General features: G+C 44.0%; 1 protein-coding gene across 5 annotated transcripts in view; it reads left to right on the top strand.

Annotated features, from left to right (window-relative positions):
• Nucleotides 1-22,379, top strand: part of LOC141166314 (uncharacterized) — a 125,341-nt gene that overhangs the window by 11,040 nt on the left and 91,922 nt on the right. The window contains exon 1 of one of the 5 annotated variants that reach the window (XM_073652883.1): nucleotides 7,150-7,285. The exons of 3 other annotated variants lie outside the window; for them this stretch is intronic. In XM_073652883.1, the coding sequence (XP_073508984.1) occupies nucleotides 7,283-7,285 (3 nt within the window). In that variant the 5' untranslated portion in view covers nucleotides 7,150-7,282. One more of the 5 variants, XM_073652885.1, reaches the window with a different exon arrangement.

Raw genomic sequence — 22,379 nt, 5'->3', positions numbered from 1 at the left:
GTGTTCGAAGGTGTTCGACGAACAGTTCGACGAACAGTTCGGCGAACACACGGGTGTTCGACGAACCGAACCGAACTCGAACACTACGGGGGTGGCTCAACACTAATTCTGATCACTACAATTATAGGATCGTTACAACAGAGGTTCCCAGGAAATTAGACGCCTGAGCCTTTTGCCAAAAAATGTGCATGTACAATATGTATATCCAATAGTAGAAAGAGATACAGTGGGGAAAATTAGTATTTAACACACTGCTGGTTTTGCAAGTTTTCCCACCTACAAAGAATGGAGAGGTCTGTAATTTTTATCGAAGGTACACTTCAACTGTGAGAGACAGAATCTAAAAATAAAAAACAGAAAATCACATTGTATGATTGTTATATAATTAATTTGCATTTTATTGCATGAAATAAGTATTTGATAAAATAGAAAAACAGAACTTAATATTTGGTACAGAAACCTTTGTTTGCAATTACAGAGATCACACGTTTCCTATAGTTTTTGACCAAGTTTGCACACACTACAGCAAGGATATTGACCCACTGCTCCATACAGATCTTCTCCAGATCTGTCAGGTTTCGGGGCTGTCGCTGGGCAACATTGAGTTTCAGCTCCCTCCAAAGATTCTCTTTTGGGTTCAGGTCTGATGGCTGGCTATGCCACTCCAGGACCTTGAAGTGCTTCTTATGGATCCACTCCTTAGTTGCCCTGGCTGTGTGCTTAGTGTCATTGTCATGCTGGAAGACCCAGCCATGACCCATCTTCAATGTTCTTACTGAGGGAAGGAGGTTGTTGGCCAAAATCTTGCGATACATGACCCCATCCATCCTCCCTTCAATACGGTGCAGTCGTCATGTCCCCTTTGTAGAAAAGCACCCTCAAAGTATGATGTTTCCCCCACCATGCTTCATGGTTGAGATAGTATTCTTGGTGTTGTACTCATTCTTCTTCTTCCTCCAAACATGGCAAGTGGAGTTAATACCAAAAAGTTCTATTTTGGTCTCATCTGACCACATGACCTTGTCCCATGCCTCCTTTGCATCAAGATGGTCCCATCTTTCTTCAAGTCATCTTTCTTCAAGTCACAGGAATCTGGGCTGATTCCTGACATTTCTCAAAATCACCCTTGCCCCACAAGGTGAGATCCTGCATGGAGCCCCAGACCGAGGAAGATTGACAGTCATATTGTGTTTCTTCAATATACTAATAATGGAGCCAACCGTTGCTGCCTTTTTAACAAGCTGCTTGCCTATTGTCCTGTAGCCCATCCCAGCCTTGTGCAGGTCTACAATTTTGTCCCCGGTGTCCTTAGACAGCTCTGTGTCTCTGATGTGTTTTTTTCCTGATGAAGGAGTTTGTTCAACTCTGAAATGCATAGATTAATAAAACTGCTTTTGTTCAACACCATCATCTCCATTGGAAATCTTCTTGACCAGCAGCGCAGCAGAATTATCCATATATCTCATTCTACTATTGTATTTACTGCTAGTTTATTCCAGCATGCAGAGCAACCGCAGCTGGCATCTATACCTGACACAACCCAGCCAGGAGAGCAATGCCATACTATCTACAACATTTATTGCCTGGGTCTTGCCCTATTGCGTGCTTTTTGTCAATTTTTAGCAATACTACATACTGTATTTTTCGGACTATAAGATGCACAGGACCATAAGACGCACCTAGGTTTTAGAGGAGGAAAATAGAAAAAAAATTTAAGTTAAAAATGTAGTCATGATGGATGCCCTGTTAAGGTGGAGGGGGTCTGCTGCTGACACTGTTATAGGGGTAATGTCCCCCAATTCTGTTAATATCCCCCATCCTGGTATATATGGCTCTCTCCTTCCTGTTATACATTGTCCTCATCCCCATCCTGATATGTATGGCACCCCAATCCACCATCCTGGTATGCATGGTACCCCAATCCCCCATCCTGGTATGCATGGCCCCCCTCATCCTTCTTACTGGTATGTATGGCATCCTTCATCCTGGTATGTATGGCCCCCCTCACTCCCATCCTGGTATGTATGAAGTTCAAAGCTCAATGAGGTTACAAAACCAAAAAAAGTGCTTTAGTAAGTCAGTAAAAAGTAGGTAGGAGTATTTAAAACAAGAAAATGATAAGGGTGCCCATACTTATGCACCTGTCAAATTTTGCTTGAATGCAGATTACACATTTTCTGTTAGTACAATAAACCTCATTTCAAGGCAGAAACATTACTGTGTCCAACAGTTATTACATATATCAAACTGAAATAGCTGTTGCAAAAACACCAATTTTTAAAAAACAATAAGCTTAAGATTAATAGGGGTGCCCAAACTTTTTCATATAACTGTATATCTTTACTAATGTACGCTTGTTATAAATATGAAGGTTATATAATTGGGAGGATAGAAGAACTGTGATATAATGAAGTGACATTAGAACACATCTGTGTACACTTTTCCATTGAAGAGGAAACAAAAAGATCTACGTCTCTATGTTTTTTAAATATGGGGTAAATTGAATGTACATTTTTACATATTTGCATGCATTTATTAAAATAAAGGTATATTAAAGGGACTCTGTCAGCAGGTTTTTGCTACCTCATCTGAGAGCAGCCTGATATATGCAAAGAGACCCTGAATCCAACAATGTATTACTTAGTTTACTGAGTACAGCCATTCTCACACAGAGTTTTTAGATTTAGAATCAACCAGGCTCTCCATGTAGTCCATAGACGGTGAGGTGCTTAGTTGCAGACTAGTCCGGCAATGTTAATCTCTTAGTGATGAATCCTTCACAGTTAGTAAACAACAGCACAGACTTTGACAAGTGACACATCCCTGAATTCTGTGTCTCAGCCTCTATCTCCTGCTTATTATTGAGACCTTGAAATCACATTTCATTTCCAATTACAGATGACACTTTGTAAATTTTGTATTTTTTTATAATTAATATTCACACAAACAGGTAGATTTATGATTACAGATGTACTGTAAATATAGTACACCAGTCTCTCCCTTAGGACAAGGATTTGCCAGAACCCCAAATTTTCATGACTTAAGTCACAGGAATCCAGCAAAATGGTGATCAATCGGCCGCAATTTTACTGTATTCTTTTAAGAGCCAGGAAGGAGTTAAAAAACAATAAAGTATCATACTCACCTTTCCTAGGCCTGCTCCTCATGTGTCCTGCCATTGCAGCTCCCTGTCCAGCCCTTCGTTCACTACCTTCGGTTTTGTGCTGGGGATGAAGGTTGGTAAATAGAAAAAAGCAGATCGATTGGCGGGACTCTGGTCAATCAGCCAGGTCAGTAGGTTCTGGCCGCTCAACGGGAAGCTCGCAAATCTCTTACTTACCAGGATCCCTGTCCCCTGCACAGCTTTTGCTGTGCATCATGCTACAATGAAGATATCGTGCCAGCCGAGCTAATCAAAAGTCACACCGTGGGTCATTGAAGGTAAAATATTCACAAGCCTCCCTACTAGCGGCCAGAGACTACTGACGGCCAGCCGATGGACTGGAGTCCTGAGAATCAATCAGCACAACTCTACTGGTGAGTATATTTTATTGTTTTTTGACCCCTTTCCCTATTTTTGGACCAAATTTATTTGGACTGAATTGAATCTGCCAGAAATTCAAGCGAATCTGCCCAAAATGAATTTCAGGAGATTCACTCATCTCTAGTGATGAATACAGATGTTTTTGCTCTGTCACCTAACAAGCAGTAAGTATGCTGTAGCTTTCCAGAGATGTAGGATTTCAACAATTGCATAACATATTACAACAACTTGACATATTATTTAAATGTAGGATGTTTAACATTCATATCTTCAAGATGGCAAAAGATAACGCAATTCAAGCAATTAGGGCTCATACTCATTTGTGAGAAAAATGGACAAGTGCAATCTGACAAAATATCAGATTGCACTCTCACCAATGTTAATCTATGAGTTATAGTTCATCTGCGATTTTTTTTCTCAGCTGAAATCGGACTGAAGAAAAAAATTACAGCATTCTGAATTTTGCCGCGTATCTCAAACGAGACTCGCCAACACAAGTCAATGGGGGCGAGAAAAAAATCAGACGGCACTCGGATCATGCGAGTGCCATCCAAATGCAATGCAATTTTAACATGGGCTTTTACATAGAGCAATTCTCTTTGTCATTTACACATAGTTTTCCAAGATAATATTCTTCATCACATATATATATATACACACGTGGTCAAAATTGTTGGTACTCCTCGTTTAATGAAAGAAAAACACACAATGGTCACAGAAATAACTTGAATCTGACAAAAGTAATAATAAATTAAAAATCTATGAAAATGAACAAATGAAAGTCAGACATTGCTTTTCCACTCTGCTTCCTCAGGATTTAAAAAAAAAATTAAACTCATGATGAAATAGGCCTGGACAGAAATGATGGTTCTCTTCTTGACTTAATATTTTGTTGAACAACCTTTTGAGGCAATCACTGCAATCAAACGATTCCTGTAACAGTCAATGAGATTTCTGCACCTCTCGACAGGTATATTGGCCCACTCCTCATGAGCAAACTGCTCCAGTTGTCTCGTGTTTGAAGGTTGCCTTTTCCAGACGGCATGTTTCAGCTCTTTCCAAAGATGCTCAATAGGATTTAGGTCAGGGCTCATAGAAGGTCACTTCAGAATAGTGTGAATGTTTTCCTCTTAGCCATTCTTGGGTGTTTTTAGCTGTGTGTTTTGGGTCATTATCCTGTTGCAAGACCCATGACCTGTGACTGAGACCAAGCTTTCTGACACTGGGCAGCACATTTCTCTCTAGAATCCCTTGATAGTCTTGAGATTTCATTGTACCCTGCACAGATTCAAGACACCCTGTGCCAGATGCAGCAAAGCAGCCCCAGAACATAACAGAGCCTCCTCCATGTTTCACAGTAGGGACAGTGTTCTTTTCTTGATATGCTTCATTTTTCTGTCTGTGAACATAGAGCTGATGTGCCTTACCAAAAACTTCCATTTTTGTCTTATCTGTCCATAGGACATTCTCCCAGAAGCTTTGTGGCTTGTCAACATGTAGTTTGCACATTCCAGTCTGGCTTTTTTATGATTTTTTTTCAAAAATGGTGTTCTCCTTGGTTGTCTCCCATGAAGTCCACTTTGGATCAAACAACGACCGATGGTGCAATCTGACACTGATGTTCCTTGAGCTGGAAGTTCACCTTTAATCTCTTTAGAAGTTATCCTGGGCTCTTTTGTTACCATTCGTATTATCCGTCTCTTTGATTTGTCATCAATTTTCCTCATGCGGCCACATCCAGGGAAGTTGGCTACAGTCCCATGCATCTTAAATTTCTAAATAATATGTGCAACTGTAGTCACAGGAACATCAAGCTGCTTGGAGATGGTCTCATAACCTTTACCTTTAACATGCTTGTCTATAATTTTCTTTCTAATCTCCTGAGACAACTTTTTCCTTTGCTTCCTCTGGTCCATGTTGAGTGTGGTACACACCATGTCACCAAACAGCACAGTGAGTATCTGTAGTCCTATATACAGGCCCACTGACTGATTACAAGATTGTAGACACCTGTGATGCTAATTAGTGGACACAACTTGATTTAACATGTCCTCTTTGTCACATTATTTTCAGGGGTACCATCATTTCTGTCCAGGCATATTTCATGAGTTTAATTTTTTTTTAAATTCTGTGGAAGCAGAGTTGAAAAGCAATGTCTGATTTAAATTTGTTCATTTTCATAGATTTTTAATTTATTATTACTTTTGTCAGATTCAAGTTATTTCTGTGACCATTGTGGGTTTTTTCTTTCATTAAACAAGGGGTACCAACAATTTGACCACGTGAGTATGGCTATATATATCTCTATATACATATATGTATATAGAGATATATATATACTGTATAGATAGATAGAAATATGTAATTGAGATATATAATCAGTGATTTGTGTGTGTGTAGCTTGTACAGATATACAGATAACAATAAAAAAAAGGCAGGCAGCACTCCAAAAAGTCTTTCAGTGAGAAAGCTGGACTTTATTCACCCATATGGTGTGGCAACGTTTCGGTTGTGAACAACCTTTATCAAGCCTTGATAAAGGTTGTTCACAACCGAAAAGTTGCCACATTATATGGGCAAATTAAGTCCACCTTTCTCGCTGAAAAACTTTTTGGAGTGCTGACTGCCTTTTTTTATTGTTATCTGTATATCTGTCCATCTATCATATATGTAGTGAAGAAAATTTCTTTGGAAAACTATGTATAAATGACATAGAGAATTCTTCTATGTAAAAGCCCATGTTAAATTCATATTGCAATTGGATCGCATTCACATGACAATCGGATGTAAATCGGATGCTAGGTGTGAAAAATCACATTGTTCTCGCATGAAAATCGCATGACACTTACCTGGCACTAGTCCAATTTTTCGGTCCAGATATCGGAATGTTTTTTTTCACACATATGGGTATGAGCCCTTATACATATATTCACTCCAAATGCGTGAAAAATACCTTTCTCAAACTTGCAGCAAGATTTATTATGTAGGCAGAGACATAGTATGCAGTTTATTCAGTGTGTACAACCACAACCTTTGCCTATCAGTCATACAAAGATATTCCTTGTATTTGTAACTTGCATAATAACACATTCCAGACTGCTTGAACCATGTTCTTCTACTTTCCACATTATTCTTGGATCTTTTAACCACTTCACAAACGCAAGACACACATTATAATTAATTAATTAGACAGATAAATGCATGGAATCACACACGCAGTGTTTTAGTTATTCTGGGTGCAGTTTTTTGATCCATTGCCAAGAGAAGATTCAGAAAAAAATACAAGATATAATGGACGAAATATACTTCTAGTTATGTCTATTTTTGGCTTTTGCTAAAATTCCAGCAAGTTCATGGAAAAATTGCAAATCTTTCACTTTGTTCTCTGCTCTTCTTCACATAAAACTCTTTAATTAAAATGTATACATTATCAAGATACAAAGTACTGCAAGTTTCTATAAATACTTCTTTTCACAATAGCCTACACTGACGAGCCTTGTGGCTTATTGTTCTATTCAGTTAGAAGATAATACTATTCATTAAATACACCGCCACATATTTCCATAGGGCAGTCTGACATGCTATTTTCAGAATTTACAGATAACAAACCTGCAGAACCTGCCCTAGCATATGTATTGTTTTATATTTCAACTAACTGGTTATACCTGCCAGTAAAAAACACAATGGCTCATATTATACAATCATGTGAAGAAGAGAGGAGCACATCTAGAAACCTTTATGGTAGGAATTTTTCACTTTTCTTCCTTAACTACAGGTTAAATATTGTAAGAATTCATTTATGAACTGTTAAATATAGCAACATATAAGGAAATGCTAGCAACACCATGCAAGATGCCAGACTCTGACTACTACAAAGACAATTGGTAAGTCATGATTTCAAGGTCACTAAACTAAGCTATTAACCCCTTTACCCCCGAGGGTGGTTGGCACGTTAATGACCAGGCCAATTTTTACAATTCTGACCACTGTCACTTTATGAGTTAATTACTCTGGAATGCTTCAACGGATCCCGCTGATTCTGAGACTGTTTTTTCGTGACATATTGTACTTCATGATAGTGGTAAAATTTCTTCGATATCACTTGCGTTTATTTGTGAAAAAAATGGAAATTTGGCGAGAATTTTGAAAATTTTGCAATTTTCAAAATTTTAATTTTTATGCCCTTAAATCAGAGAGATATGTCACACAAAAGAGTTAATAAATAACATTTCCCACATGTCTACTTTACATCAGCACAATTTTGGAACCAAAATTTTTTTTTGTTAGGGAGCTATAAGGGTTAAAAGTTGACCAGCGATTTCTAATTTTTCCAACAAAATTTACAAAACCATTTTTTTAGGGACCACATCACATTTGAAGTCACTTTGAGAGGTCTTTATGACAGAAAATACCCAAAAGTGACACCATTCTAAAAACTGCACCCCTCAAGGTGCTCAAAACCACATTCAATAAGTTTATTAACCCTTCAGGTGCTTCACAGGAATTTTTGGAATGTGGAAGAAAAAAATTAACATTTAACTTTTTTCACAAAAATGTTACTTTAGACCCAATTTTTTTATTTTCACAGGGGTAACAGGAAAAAATTTGTTGTGCAATTTCCCCTGAGGACACAGATACCCCATATGTGAGGAAAAAACACTGTTTGGGCACATGGCAGGGCTCGGAAGGGAAGGAGCGCCATTTGACTTTTTGAATGTAAAATTTGCTTGAATAATCAGCGGACACCATGTTGCGTTTGGGGAGCCCCTGATGTGCCTAAACAGTGGAAACCCCCCACAAGTGACCCCATTTTGGAAACTAGACCCCTTAGGGAACTTATCTAGATATGTGGTGAGCACCTTGAACCCCCAGGTGCTTCACAGAAGTTTATAACATTGAGCAGTAAAAATACAATTTTCACATTTTTCCAACAAAAATGTTTTTTAGCCCCAATTTTGCATTTTAACAAGGGTAACAGGAGAAATTGCACTATGCAATTTGTTGTGAAATTTCTCCTGAGTAAGCCGATACCTCATATGTGGGGGAAAACCACTGTTTGGGCGCACGGCAGGGTTCGGAAGGAAAGGAGCACCATTTGACTTTTTGAATGTAAAATTTGCTTGAATAATTAGCGGACACCATGTTGCATTTGCGGAGACCCTGATGTGCCTAAACAGTGGAAACCCCCCACAAGTGACCATATTTTGGAAACTAGACCCCTTAGGGAACTTATCTAGATGTGTGGTGAGCACCCTAAACCCCCAGGTGCTTCACAGAAGTTTATAACATTGAACAGTAAAAATAAAATTTTCACATTTTTCCATCAAAAATGTTTTTCAGCCCCCAATTTTGTATTTTCATAAGGGTAACAGGAGAAATTTCACCATGCAGTTTGTTGCGCAATTTCTCCTGAGTAAGCCTACACCCCATATGTGGGGGAAAACCACTGTTTGGGTGCACGGTAGGGTTCAGAAGGGAAGGAGCGCCATTTGACTTTTTGAATGTAAAATTTGCTTGAATAATTAGCGGATGCCATGTTGCGTTTGGGGAGTCCCTGATGTGCCTAAATAGTGGAAACCACACCCCCTCCCCCCAGTGACTCCATTTTGGAAACTACAACCCTCCAGGATTTTATCAAGGGGTATAGTGAACATTTTGAACCCAGAGGTGCGACACAGAATTTGATAACATTAGGTCATCATATTGAATAAGTTGTCATTAGTCTTGAGTGCAAGTGCTCGCTACTTGAGTATGCATCGGTTACTCAGGTATGCACCATGTATCGCGGGGGCTCGAGTGACATGCTTGAGTCCCTGCCCCTTATGTTTCACGGTTATTAGACACAAAGAAAAAAACATGCAGGGATCGCTCGTGCATGGCAGGGAATCCCCACGAGGTTTTTTTGGATGTATAACAGCTTCAAAACATTTTGGGCGGAGACTCGAGCATGTCACTCGAGCTCCCGCTATACTCGGTGCATACCCGAGCACCCAATGCAAACTCAAGTAGCGAGCACTTGCGCTCAACATTAGTCACCATATCGTCGTCATTTTTTTTTCTTTACTTCTGAAAAAATCCCAACCCTAACCCTAACCCAACACTTGCCCAACTCTAACCCTAACCCTAGCCTAACCCTAGCACAACCCTAACCATAGCACATCCCTAACCCTAGCCCAACCCTAACCCTAGCCCAACCCTAACCCTAGCCCAACCCTAGCCCAACCCTAACCCTAGCACAACCCTAACCCTAGCACAACCCTAACCCTAGCACCCTAAAGTTAATTTTTTACGCCGTTTCTTGTGCGGTATAAGTGATTAGACGTCTTTATTCTTGGGTCGGTGCAATTACAGCGATGCCAGATTCATAAAAGATTAATTTTTTTGCAAAGACTAGTTTTTGCATCGCCATATTTTGAGAGCTATAATTTTTCCGTAGTTTGGCCTACAGAGTCATGTAAGGGCTTGTTTTTTGCGGGACAAGTTGACGTTTTTATTGGTACCATTTTCGGGCACGTGATATTTATTGATCGCTCTCTATTCTGATTTTTAGAAGGCAGAATAAACAGAAACCAACAATTCAGGAATTTTTTTATTTTTTTTTTTGTTTGTTTTTTATGCCGTTCTGCGTGTGGTAAAATTGATAAGGCAGCTTTATTCTTCGGGTCAGTACGTTTACAGCGGTACAGCATTTATATTTTTTTTATGTTTTGCCGCTTTTACACAATAAAAATTATTTTATAGAAAAAAGAATTGTTTTTGCTTCGCTTTATTCTGAGAGCTATTAACTTTTTTATTTTTCAGCCGTTGGAGCTGTATGGCAGCTTGTTTTTTTGCGGGAAAAGATGACATTTTCAGCGGTACCATTTTTTTCTATATTCGTCTTTTTGATCGCGTTTTATTCCAATTTTTGTTTGGCGGTGTGATGATAAAACATCGTTTTATGTTTATGTTTTTTTTTTTTTTTTTACCGTGTTCACTAAAGGGGTTAACTAGTGGGGCACTTTTATAGGTCAGGTCGTTCCGGACGAGGCGATACCAAATATGTGTACTTTTATTGTTTTTTTTTTTTTTCCATAAGATTATTTATTTATGGGTACAATATATATATATTTTTTTTCTTTTTTTTTATATTTTTACATTTTTTTTTTCATTTTTTTTCACTTTCTGACATTTTTATGACTTTTATACTTTGTCCCACTATGGGACTTTCACTTTTTGCAGCCTGATCGGCTGTATAGCATAGAGAGCAGCAGCTCCCTATGCCATGCAGCCTGTCAGCGCTGCACAGGGAGAAGTTACTTTGGTCGTGCACTACGCATGACCAAAGCAACTTCCGGCCTCCTGGTGACCCGGATGTTGTCATGATGACATCGGGTCACCATGGCAACATCCGGGACCAGACTCAGACGCCGCTGGACGCCGGCAGAGAAGGTAAGTATAGCGCTTACCTCCTCTTGCCACCGGAATGCTGCGATCGATAGATTTATATAGATATATATAGATATATACATATATCTTTTTATGCCAGTTTTTATGCTACAGCTAAAAGATTATACTTTAACATCAGATTCATATATGCTGGGATTTATTGTGGATTGCATATATGTACAGTTAGGTCCATATACATTTGGACAGAGACAACATTTTTCTAATTTTGGTTCTAGACATTACCACAATGAATTTTAAACAAAACAATTTAGATGCAGTTGAAGCTCAGACTTTCAGCTTTCATTTGAGGGTATCCACATTAAAATTGGATGAAGGGTTTAGGAGTTTCAGCTCCTTAACATGTGCTACCGTGTTTTTAAAAGGACCGAAAGTAATTGGACAGATTAAATAATTGTAAATAAAATGTTCATTTCTAGTACTTGGTTGAAAACCCTTTGCTGGCAATGACTGCCTGAAGTCTTGAACTCATGGACATCACCAGACGCTGTGTTTCCTCCTTTTTGATGCTCTGCCAGGCCTTCACTGCGGTGGTTTTCAGTTGCTGTTTGTTTGTGGGCCTTTCTGTCTGAAGTTTAGTCTTTAACAAGTGAAATGCATGCTCAATTGGGCAATTGGGTTGAGATCAGGTGACTGACTTGGCCATTCAAGAATATTCCGCTTCTTTGCTTTAATAAACTCCTGGGTTGCTTTGGCTTTATGTTTTGGGTCAATGTCCATCTGTAGTATGAAACAACGACAAATCAGTTTGGCTGCACTTGGCTGGATCTGAGCACACAGTATGGCTCTGAATACATCAGAATTCATTCCGCTGCTTCTGTCCTGTGTCACATCATCAATAAACACTAGTGACCCAGTGCCACTGGCAGCCATGCATGCCCAAGCCATCACACTGCCTCCGCCGTGTTTTACAGATGATGTGGTATGCTTTGGATCATGAGCTGTACCACGCCTTTGCCATACTTTTCTCTTTCCATCATTCTGGTAGAGGTTGATCTTGGTTTCATCTGTCCAAAGAATGTTCTTCCAGAACTGTGCTGGCTTTTTTAGATGTTTTTTTTAGCAAAGTAAAGTCTAGCCTTTTTATTCTTGATGCTTATGAATGGCTTGCACCGTGCAGTGAACCCTCTGTATTTACTTTCATGCAGTCTTCTCTTTATGGTAGATTTGGATATTGATACGCCTACCTCCTGGAGAGGGTTGTTCACTTGGTTGGCTGTTGTGAAGGGGTTTCTCTTCACCATGGAGATTATTCTGCGATCATCCACCACTGTTGTCTTCCGTGGGCGCCCAGGTCTTTTTGCATTGATGAGTTCACCAGTGCTTTCTTTCTTTCTCAGGATGTACCAAACTGTAGATTTTGCCACTCCTAATATTGTAGCAATTTCTCGGATGGATTTTTTCTGTTTTTGCAGCTTAAGGATGGCTTGTTTCACCTGCATGGAGAGCTCCTTTGACCGCATGTTTACTTCACAGCAAAACCTTCCAAATGCAAGCACCACACCTCAAATCAAGTCCAGGCCTTATATCTGCTTAATCTGCACTGATATACAGTACAGACCAAAAGTTTGGACACACCTTCTCATTTAAAGATTTTTCTGTATTTTCATGACTATGAAAATTGTACATTCACACTGAAGGCATCAAAACTATGAATTAACACATGTGGAATTATATACTTAACAAAAAAGTGTGAAACAACTGAAAATATGTCTTATATTCTAGGTTCTTCAAAGAAGCCACCTTTTGCTTTGATGACTGCTTTGCACACTCTTGGCATTCTCTTGATGAGCTTCAAAAGGTAGTCACCAGAAATGGTCTTCCAACAATCTTGAAGGAGTTCCCGGAGATGCTTAGCACTTGTTGGCCCTTTTGCCTTCACTCTAAGGTCCAGCTCACCCCAAATCATCTCGATTGGGTTCAGGTCTGGTGACTGTGGAGGCCAGGTCATCTGGCATAGCACTCTCCTTCTTGGTCAAATAGCCCTTACACAGCCTGGAGGTGTGTTTGGGGTCATTGTCCTGTTGAAAAATAAATGATGGTCCAACTAAACGCAAACCGGATGGAATAGCATGCCGCTGCAAGATGCTGTGGTAGCCATGCTGGTTCAGTATGCCTTCAATTTTGAATAAATCCCCAACAGTGTCACCAGCAAAGCACCCCCACACCATCAGACCTCCTCATCCATGCTTCACGGTGGGAACCTGGCATGTAGAGTTCATCCGTTCACCTTTTCTGCGTCGCACAAAGACACGGTGGTTGGAACCAAACATCTCAAATTTGGACTCATCAGACCAAAGCACAGATTTCCACTGGTCTAATGTCCATACCTTGTGTTCTTTAGCCCAAACAAGTCTCTTTCTGCTTGTTGCCTCTCCTTAGCAGTAGTGTTGAGCCACCCCCGTAGTGTTCGAGTTCGGTTTGGTTCGTCGAACACCTTTGTGTTCGCCGAACTGTTCGTCGAACTGTTCATCGAACACCTTCGAACACCGTTAAAACCAATGGCAGGCAAACAAAAACACATAGAAACACATAGAAAACACCTTCAAAGGTGTCCAAAAGCTGACAAACTGCTCAGAAGACATAACTAACACATGGAAAAGCGACAAGTACACATAGTCTTGCGAAAAGAAAAGAGGTGGAGGAGTAAAAGGAGGGGGAGACACAGATATAGGCATGTCATGCCCTTCTAAAATCCAAAAAGTGAGAAGCCGACACGGCCAGTCCGTTCCTGCCCGTGCCACCTCCGTGACGCCTGGTTTGTGCCAGAGCCGGGGTGGACCCTGACGGCCAGCCCCCCTCTCCCAATACTGGTGCCTGTCCGCTGGTGGGTCGAGCCCTCCCACGGTGGGGGGGGGAGGAACATCAGCAGAAGAAAGACCATCTTCCAGCCAAACTAACATGTCAACTTCTTTTCGTGGACAATGTGATACGATCCCTTTGTTACGGACACGCCCATCGCTACAAATTCCTGATGAGGCACAAAAACAGCAGGTGCTTCAGCTGATATCAAGTGCTCCTTCAAGTGGGCGTTCCTCCACCTCAATTTCAACATCACAAATACTCCAGTCCTCAGAGGTGTCACCCCAATCGCATTTGCTTCCTCACAGCTCCCAAGTCTCCAGTTGCCCGTCTGAATATGGGGTAACACAGATGGTTGAGTCTGCAGAGCTGTTTACTCATACTATAGCCTGGGAAACGGAGGTCTGCTCCAGAGCTTCTGTTAATCCAGATGAGGAAATGATCTGCACTGATGCCCAGAATCTTTATAAGTCGGATCCAGGACCAGATGAAGAAGGTTCTGAGCATAATGTAGACCCTCGTTCCCAAACTGTAACTCCTGTTGGTGGAGACAATGATGAAGACGATGATGAGACTCAAATACCTGATTGGAGCGACAACTTGACTTTTCGGTCAGGGCAGGAAGAGGTTGGCTTTGAGGACGACGGGTGTGATAACACACAGGGTGATGATGACAAGGTTGGAGATCCCACTTACTGTCAACCCACAGTCAGCCAGTCGATGAGGTCACAAGGGGCCTTCGCCTGGCCTTGGGGATGTCGTGGTGGTCGGCTCCCTGGCCCGTACCCTGGGGTCACTCTTTAAAACGGTGGATAATTGTTAATTTTATAAGAGTTCGTGACGCCACCTGTGGTATCTGGTGAGAAGCACCAGCGCTGCAGCAGTCCACTGAGGCCCGTGATAAGGCAGCTCGATGGTATAGCTCCCCACAGGTGGAGCTAGGTCTCAGGGCAGCGTATGCAGGGGGAATGCAGGACAGGCGAGACCCAGCTGGGTCAGAGCAAGAACGGGAAAGGACACGGTAGTCACATCAGTACCTTTTACTGGAGGAAATTCAGGCACATCCCGGAGCACTGTAGGGTGAAGGGTGCATATCAGGATCCTCCCCAATGAGTGGGTGTAGGGCCTCCTGTTTTTTGCCTCTGCGTAGTAAGTTTCTGACCTGCCTGGAGCTAGACCTAACTTTGTCTCTGTCCTGCGCTGGCTGACCTTGTGGTAGGGCCTTCTCTTGGAGTTCACGCTTCCAGTATACGGGGCCTAAGCGTCTCCTGGCTCTGTTACGTATCAGCACCTTAGCGATCCTGGGACTTGTAGTTCTCCAGGGATTCCGGTTATGCCTTACTGGGTCATAGAGATCCCGGTAAGCTCGGATCCGGTGTCCGGTAAATGCTTCGGGGTGAGCTGGTTAAGCTCCTCTGCCCCTTATGTACTAACTCGCCACTCGCCTTCAGCCTACTCGGGCCCTCACTAGGCTATACACACTAACGGCAGCTTGCCACGCTTCACCGATCTTATGGCGCCGTCACACCTTAAGCTCTATCTGGGCTCCCTGAATCTAGCTAGCAGGAGTCTCGTGCTCCACTGCTGAACTATTAACTGAGTTCTCTTGACTAGACTGAGCTCCACTGCAGACTGACCTCTGTTAGGCTTCTCTACTGCAGGAACTCTTCAGAGGAACTGAACTGCCTAGCTCCACCTTCCCTATTTATATCCCTAACGGGCTCCCTCTGCTGGTCTGAGGTGGAAGGTGGAGATGTGTGAATGTTTATGGGGGCCTCTTGTGGAGGATTCCATCAATACACTCTTCTAGGATGTGTGATACCAAGCGCAGCGGGGCGTCACAGATGCTATTGACGACGAGGTTAGGTTGCGCCTTCCTGGACAGAGACGGAGTACTGGAAGCACATCAACAACTGCATCCTCAACCACAACTCTGCCTCTGACCACAAGTCGTAGTGGCTCTTCAGGTCGCATGGGCTCTAAGCCTTGCATAGCCTGGGCATTTATTCAGATCGATAAGGATGACCCAACTCGTGTTATCTGTAATATTTGTCACCAAAAGCTAAGTAGGGGCCAAAAAATCCATAGTTTGAGTACTTCATGCATGTACCGTCACATGGATATGAAGAATAAGTTGCAGTGGGAAGCTCACTGTGCTACTATGCGGCCTAGCCGGCTGGGCCAACCACCGTCTGCCCCATCTTGTGCATCCGTGGCCTCTTCATCCTCTGTGACTGGGGGGACAGCAGTCGCACATGTTTTTGGACGCAGACCTGCCACCTCTTTACCTGCAACAGCCAGTGTGATTGGCAGGTCGTCAGTTCATTGGGAAGTGGAAACACCTGCTGGTGTTGAGCGCTCTCTGACATCGAGAGCACCACCTTTGGATCAAGGCAACCTAACATGTCCGCCTGCATCTTCCTCACAGACCGACAGTTTGCCGGGGACACCCTACTCAACCCCGTCAAAGCACAACAGCCAGCCCTCGGTCCATCAGATGTGGAAAAGTAAAAGACCATTTCCTCCTAGCCATGAGAAAGATAAGAGGTTGAATTTCACCATCTGCAAGCTGTTGGCTACAGAAATGCTGCCTTTCCGCCTGGAGGACACAGTGGATTTTCGAGACCTTATGTCTGTCGCAGTGCCCCAGTACCAGATGCCCAGTCGGCACTACTTCTCAAAGAAAGGTGTGCCTGCGCTCCACCAGCATGTCGCAAACAACATTACTGCTTCTTTGAGAAACTGTGTGTGTGACAGGGTGCATTTCACCACAGACACTTGGACGAGTAGGCATGGACAGGGGCGTTACATGTCGCTGACTGGGTACTGGGTAACTATGGTGACAGCAGGACATGAGGCTGCTGTCCAAGTCTTACCGTCCCCACGAGTTTTGCGTCAATCCTCTTTATCTCGAAGTTCCTCCACTGCTTCTGCCTCCTCAACCTCCTCTCGGTCCTCCACCTGCACCCAAAGCCTGTCTGGTAATGCCACCTGCTTTCTAACTGCGCAGAAGGAATCCTGCACACCTCCTTACTATGCTGGCAGCAGGGCTCAACGGCATCAGTGTTTACTTTGAAATGTCTGGGAAATGTGAGTCACACAGCTGAGGACTTGTGGTCAGCTCTGGAGACCCAGTTTCATGAATGGTTGTCTCCACTGGACCTGCAACCAGGGAAGGCCGTGTGCAACAATGCTGCAAACCTGGGTGCGGCCCTTCGCCGGGGCAATGTCACACACGTGCCTTGTATGGCTCACGTGTTGAACCTGGTTGTCCATAAATTTTTAGCCCACTATCCCGGACTAGATGGCCTTCTGCAGAGGGCACGGTCGCTGTGTGCTCACTTCCGCCGTTCGCATCCCGCAGCTCAACAACTTACATCTCTACAGAAGTCGTTGGGTGTGCCATTTCACCGGCTGAAATGCGATGTGCCGACACGGTGGAATTCAACTCTGCACATGTTGCAGCGACTGTGGCAGCACCGACAAGCCCTGGTGCAATAAGTTCTGACGTATAGCCTGGGCCAACGATATCCAGATGTGGGGCAAATCACGCTGCAGGAGTGGTCTCAGATCAGGGACCTATGAAGTTGACGCGCCCCCTGGGCCGTGGGGTACCCTGAGCCGGGCCGGTAGACGCTGGGGGTTGTAGTCACTGTGGCGGTGACCTGGTCCGTGACCCAGGGCGGTCAATCCAATGGTAATTTGTATATATGGATTTTATAATGTCCGACTATGCCACCTGTGGAGTGCGTCCAAAGGGGCCGCCGCTGCGGAACAGTACTCTGAAGCTGGTGATTTTGCAGCAATGGTATTATTACTCACCACAGGAAGAGTGTAGCTTCAGGGCAGTGTGGGTGGATGATGGTGGTTGTAGTGCAGGGAGTCAGTAATGAACACAGAGTCCATGTGATGCAGTCCCAAGATCTTTACTCACAGTTGTTGCAGTCCAGATTACAGGTACCAGAGCAATCTCACCCATCGTGCTGTGCGTACTCAGTGAGGGGCTCCGGAGTACTTAGGAGGACCCCCTTCTGTGTGTCCTTTCTCTGGCCTTCTCCCTGCACCTCACACCCAGTGACACTTCTATCCGGTATCCTCGGGCCTTGGCGGGCGACTTGTGTTCCGTCCCCTGGGTCCTATGTGGCTACCTTCTTAGTGAGACTGGTGTGGACTTTTGCCTGCCGTACATGAAATGCTGCAGCCTCCGGTTTCTAGTTGAGCCTTGCTGTTTCTCCTCTAGTTGAGGGACCGGTTCTCCTTATCTGGCCTGACCCCTCTACCTCCTGGTAGCAGCGGGAGTACGGGTGGCCTTCTGCACGGCCCGTAGCCCTAGGGTCCCTTCGGTTCCTGGAGCCTTCCTGCTCCCACTCCTCTCTTCTCTCCTTCAGTCCTGGGCCTCCCAGGCTAGGCCCGCCTCCGGAGCAGAGCTCAAGCCGAGCCTCTGCTCCTGTCACTTTTTCTCCTCTGACTGGCTTGCTCTTTCTAAGATGGCTTCCTATTTATACTCTCCCTGTCATGTGCTCCCCTAAGCTGCTGCCCTAAGCACCCACTACATAGGACCCTCCCACCAGCTAGGGACCTGGGACTGTGCTCTCCCTTAGGAGCAATCTCGCCCTACCCCCACTACGGGTATGTGTTGGATGCAGGTGTTAGGGTCCCGAGCCATACGCCTTCCTTACCTGAGGGTGAGATACCACACCTCTGGGTGAGATGCAGTAACTCTGTGGCGACTGAACCCTCAGGGGCGCCACACACAATTCTGCACAGTTTTGAAATGGCGACGAAGATGTTTAGTGCTGACGACGATGCCATTATCAGCATGACTATTCCGGTGATTTACATGCTGGAGCACACATTAAACAGAATTCAGAGTCAGGTGGTGGGACAAGAGGAGGTGGAGGAAGTAGAGGAGGAGTCGTATGCGGAAGGGATAACATCTCCAAGGTCCAGACGGTTGGCAGCACCAAGGCGGCAGGCATGGGAGGGTGGGGGAGAGGGATTAACCAGGGCGCATGGTAGCAGCCAAACTGTTGAGGAAGTTGCAGGAGCCGAGGAAGAAGTGGAGGATGAACTGGCGATGGGCATGGAAGACTCATCAGATGAGGGAGACCTTGATCACATTTCTGTTGTGCGAGGTTGGGGGAAGAGGGCAGAGGAAGGAAGCATGATTCTTACCTCGCTACCAACACAACAAGGATTTGGTCCTCCTGGATGCGCAAGACAGATGAGTGCCTTCTTGCTGCACTACCTGCAACATGACCCTCAGATTGCAGAATTCGAAGATCCCCAGTACAAAAGTAAATTTGCAGAAATAATTCCTGCCATAAAAAGGGATTGACGCATGCAGGAGTATCTGCAGACGCTGTTGCAGAATCTTACATGTGCTTTTCCACAAAACACGAGTGGTGCACGAAGTGAATCTCACAGTTCTAACTTGCCAAAAATGGGACTGTCGAGTCTTCATCACTCACACCGTAACAGTAACACAGTATCTGCTGGTAACAGCAATTTTGTGGAATCGTTTCACCACTTTTTTAGACCATCCTTTGCAAGGCCACAGGAGACAAGAAGTCTGACACATAATCAATGCCTAGAGAGGCTGGTGCAGGAGTATCTCCAAGTGAACATCGAAGCCATGACTGTGTCATTGGACCCTTGCTCATTTTGGTATTCCAATCTGGAAAAATGGCCGGAGCTCGCCACTCACGCCTTGGAGATCTTGTCATGCCCTGCAGCCAGTGTTCTCTCTGAACGTGTGTTCAGCGCTGCTGATGGTGTGCTGACAGATAAGCGCACGCGGCTGTCCACTGAGAATGTAGACAGACTCACGTTCATAAAGATGAACAAATCATGGATTCGCAAGGACTTTTCTAACCCTGTGTTATCCTTGGGAGACTAAAAGCTTGAGGATTTGGTAATATCACCTCACCAACCATTTTAAGCAACTGTGGGGCAATTGATGCCACTTAACCCTAGAACGCATGACCATAAAACTCTACACTTTCATATACCTGGGGCCTTTTAGGCCCGTGTGCAAATAACATGGAATAACTCAAACTCAAATGACAGAATACATGAAGAATACCTAGAGTTTCAAAATTCTAACTAAAGTAATCTTGCAGAAAATAGAAAACAATTAACAGGGCGGGACTGCGAGGCCCCAGGTATGCGTTCTAGGGTTAAGTGGTGTCTGTGCCACAATTTTGGGAAAAAATGGAGACTCTTTTTGGAGTCCCCTTGCTGTGTCTTACGTGACGTTGGCATCGTCAATTCCAGGTGGGTTGGGTCGCTCCCTCCCCCTTTTAACTGTAAGAAACTACATACACTATGGCTTGGGGTAACACAGATGGTTGAGTCTGAAGAGCTGTTTACTCAGAGGTCTGCTCCAAATCTTCAGTGTCTGCTAGTCAGCATAGAATTTTTAACTGCATCTAGCCTAGACAATACTTTGGGCGTAGTAGCCCAGCTGCGAAGCAAGCTGCACCGCCTGTGTATCTCATAAGAATTTTTAAATGCATCTAGCCTAGGCAGACTGTGGGGACCCCGAACCAAACCCAGACGCTCAGCCCCCCTACCGCCCCCCTTTACTTGACAATACAATAATGTAACTCTTACAACTGGATGGGTGAGGATCGGTCACAGCTTTATTAACTCTTTATACTCATTCCATTAGAAAGGCATTTTATTTCTAAAATAATTCAGCTTGTTGCAGCATGCCCTGGGTCTCCACTCCGGCAAGTTGGCCAACAAGTGTAACTCTCCAACATGTCCTTTCTATTTCCAGGCCACGGAGGATCCTGCGTACTCGTATGCAGGACTCTGACCCCCACCCATCACTCTTAACGCTTGTTCCACTCCGTTCTGGAGTCCTGACAGGAATATGTCCAGTCCAATATCCATTAAGTGAACACCGTCGGGCCGTATGAGGCCTGCTTTATCTCCTTCCAGTTGTCGGTGTCGTACCACTACACCGCCTCTGTCTCTTCTAAATTTTGCCATCCGAATATTTATTATCCGCCTTGTCCGTTCGATGGCCGTGATGTCTCGCGCACCTTGCCATACCGCTATCGGCACAATCTCTGACCATACTATAGCTAGTTTTGTGAAAAATTCTCTGAAGCGTTCAGTGTCTAGTTTCATTATTGCCATTAGTTATGCGCTCTTGTGATGACCTAGGTTGTTTCCCCCGGCCTGTATAACTAAGATGACCGGACATCTTGCCTCTCTCCCTACCTTGATTACCTCCATTAGTACCTGTGGCCATAGCAGGCCTCTAATACCTCTCCAGTTGAAATATGTGTTATGAAACTCTAATTTCCTCCCGCCTGGGCAGACTTTCGCCCTTTTTTCTGCCCAATATATATACGAGTGGCCTATCACCCACACTGTTGGCTTAGCGTCACCTGTAAAAGAAACAAACCACGTTAGGATAACAAGTCCGGTCTTATGTATCTTGCCAAACACGTGGATCGCCATCTCCCTATCCTCTGAACTTCCGTTTCTGACAGTCCTGCTCTTGCTGCTTCCGTGGCCGCGCCTATGCGGAATGAGTGTGTCCCGTAATCTTTGGGGTGGTTCCCTGCCGATGTTATGCATTTATTAAATATAGCTTGGAACTGGTATCTTGATAATGGAGTTCCATCAATGTGTGATAGGAAGAAATTACTTTGTGATCTGACGGTTAGATATGCTTTTACTATTGTTACCCGACTCAGTGTACCGTTTGTGGGTTGTAGAAGTACCCAAGTGCCCCTGCCCGCTGGATCCGTTTTCGATTTGTGTATGCGTAGACGTATTGCATTATTGGCTATGACTACGTCCTGGTGTAATAAGCCTCCACTGGTGGTAATTTTGGATTGAGGGACTAATTCGCTTATGCATAGTGCCCTGAAGAAGGCGATCACAAATGCAGTAGACAGTAGTGTTGCTTCAAATTGTGAGTGTCATGTTAATGGTGTTAGGGATATGATGTGAGAAATCAGTTTTAGTGACACGGGACAGGACGTCTACACTCCTGACTTGGCTGACCCCTTTTCCACCCTTTTATGGATTGTCTGATGATGAATCTTTGTCACATCTCCCCAATTCAGTAGTTGGAAGTGAAATGCTACTCCGGTCAGACACCGCTGCGCTGACGCCCCTGATATGCCCCTCATCATTAGCTGGTGGAGAAATTCTATGGTGACTTGTGATCTGGCTTGTTCACATTGGTCAACCCGTCTGCCTGCTACTAGTCGTGTCCACTCTTCCCATGCCTTACCATATGCTTGCCACGTCGACGGGGCAACTGACGCTCTGATTAATGGCATCAACTATTCGCCACTAGATCCCATAGGGAAGGTGGGCAACTGTTGCCCGATGGGTGGGCGTTGTGGAAGAGCTCTGTGAAAATCTTCCAATTGAATTGTTATAAAGCGTTAGCAGCAGCTTTAGACCCCTCAGTATAGTGGCTAGCGCGGACCCATACATTGTATTTTAGGCACAGGAATGTGGTAGTAGGCCTAACACTGGGAGAGACGATGATGCCATCTTATTAATGCAGTGCGCTAGGCTGGTGTTTTTTGTTATGAAGCATATATTTTTATAA

The sequence above is a fragment of the Phyllobates terribilis genome, unplaced genomic scaffold (assembly GCF_046119375.1).
Source record: "Phyllobates terribilis strain yellow unplaced genomic scaffold, ASM4611937v1 Scaffold_11__3_contigs__length_659146591, whole genome shotgun sequence".
NCBI classification, from domain to species: Eukaryota; Metazoa; Chordata; class Amphibia; order Anura; family Dendrobatidae; genus Phyllobates; species Phyllobates terribilis.
This window is presented reverse-complemented; position numbering and strand designations above follow the sequence as displayed.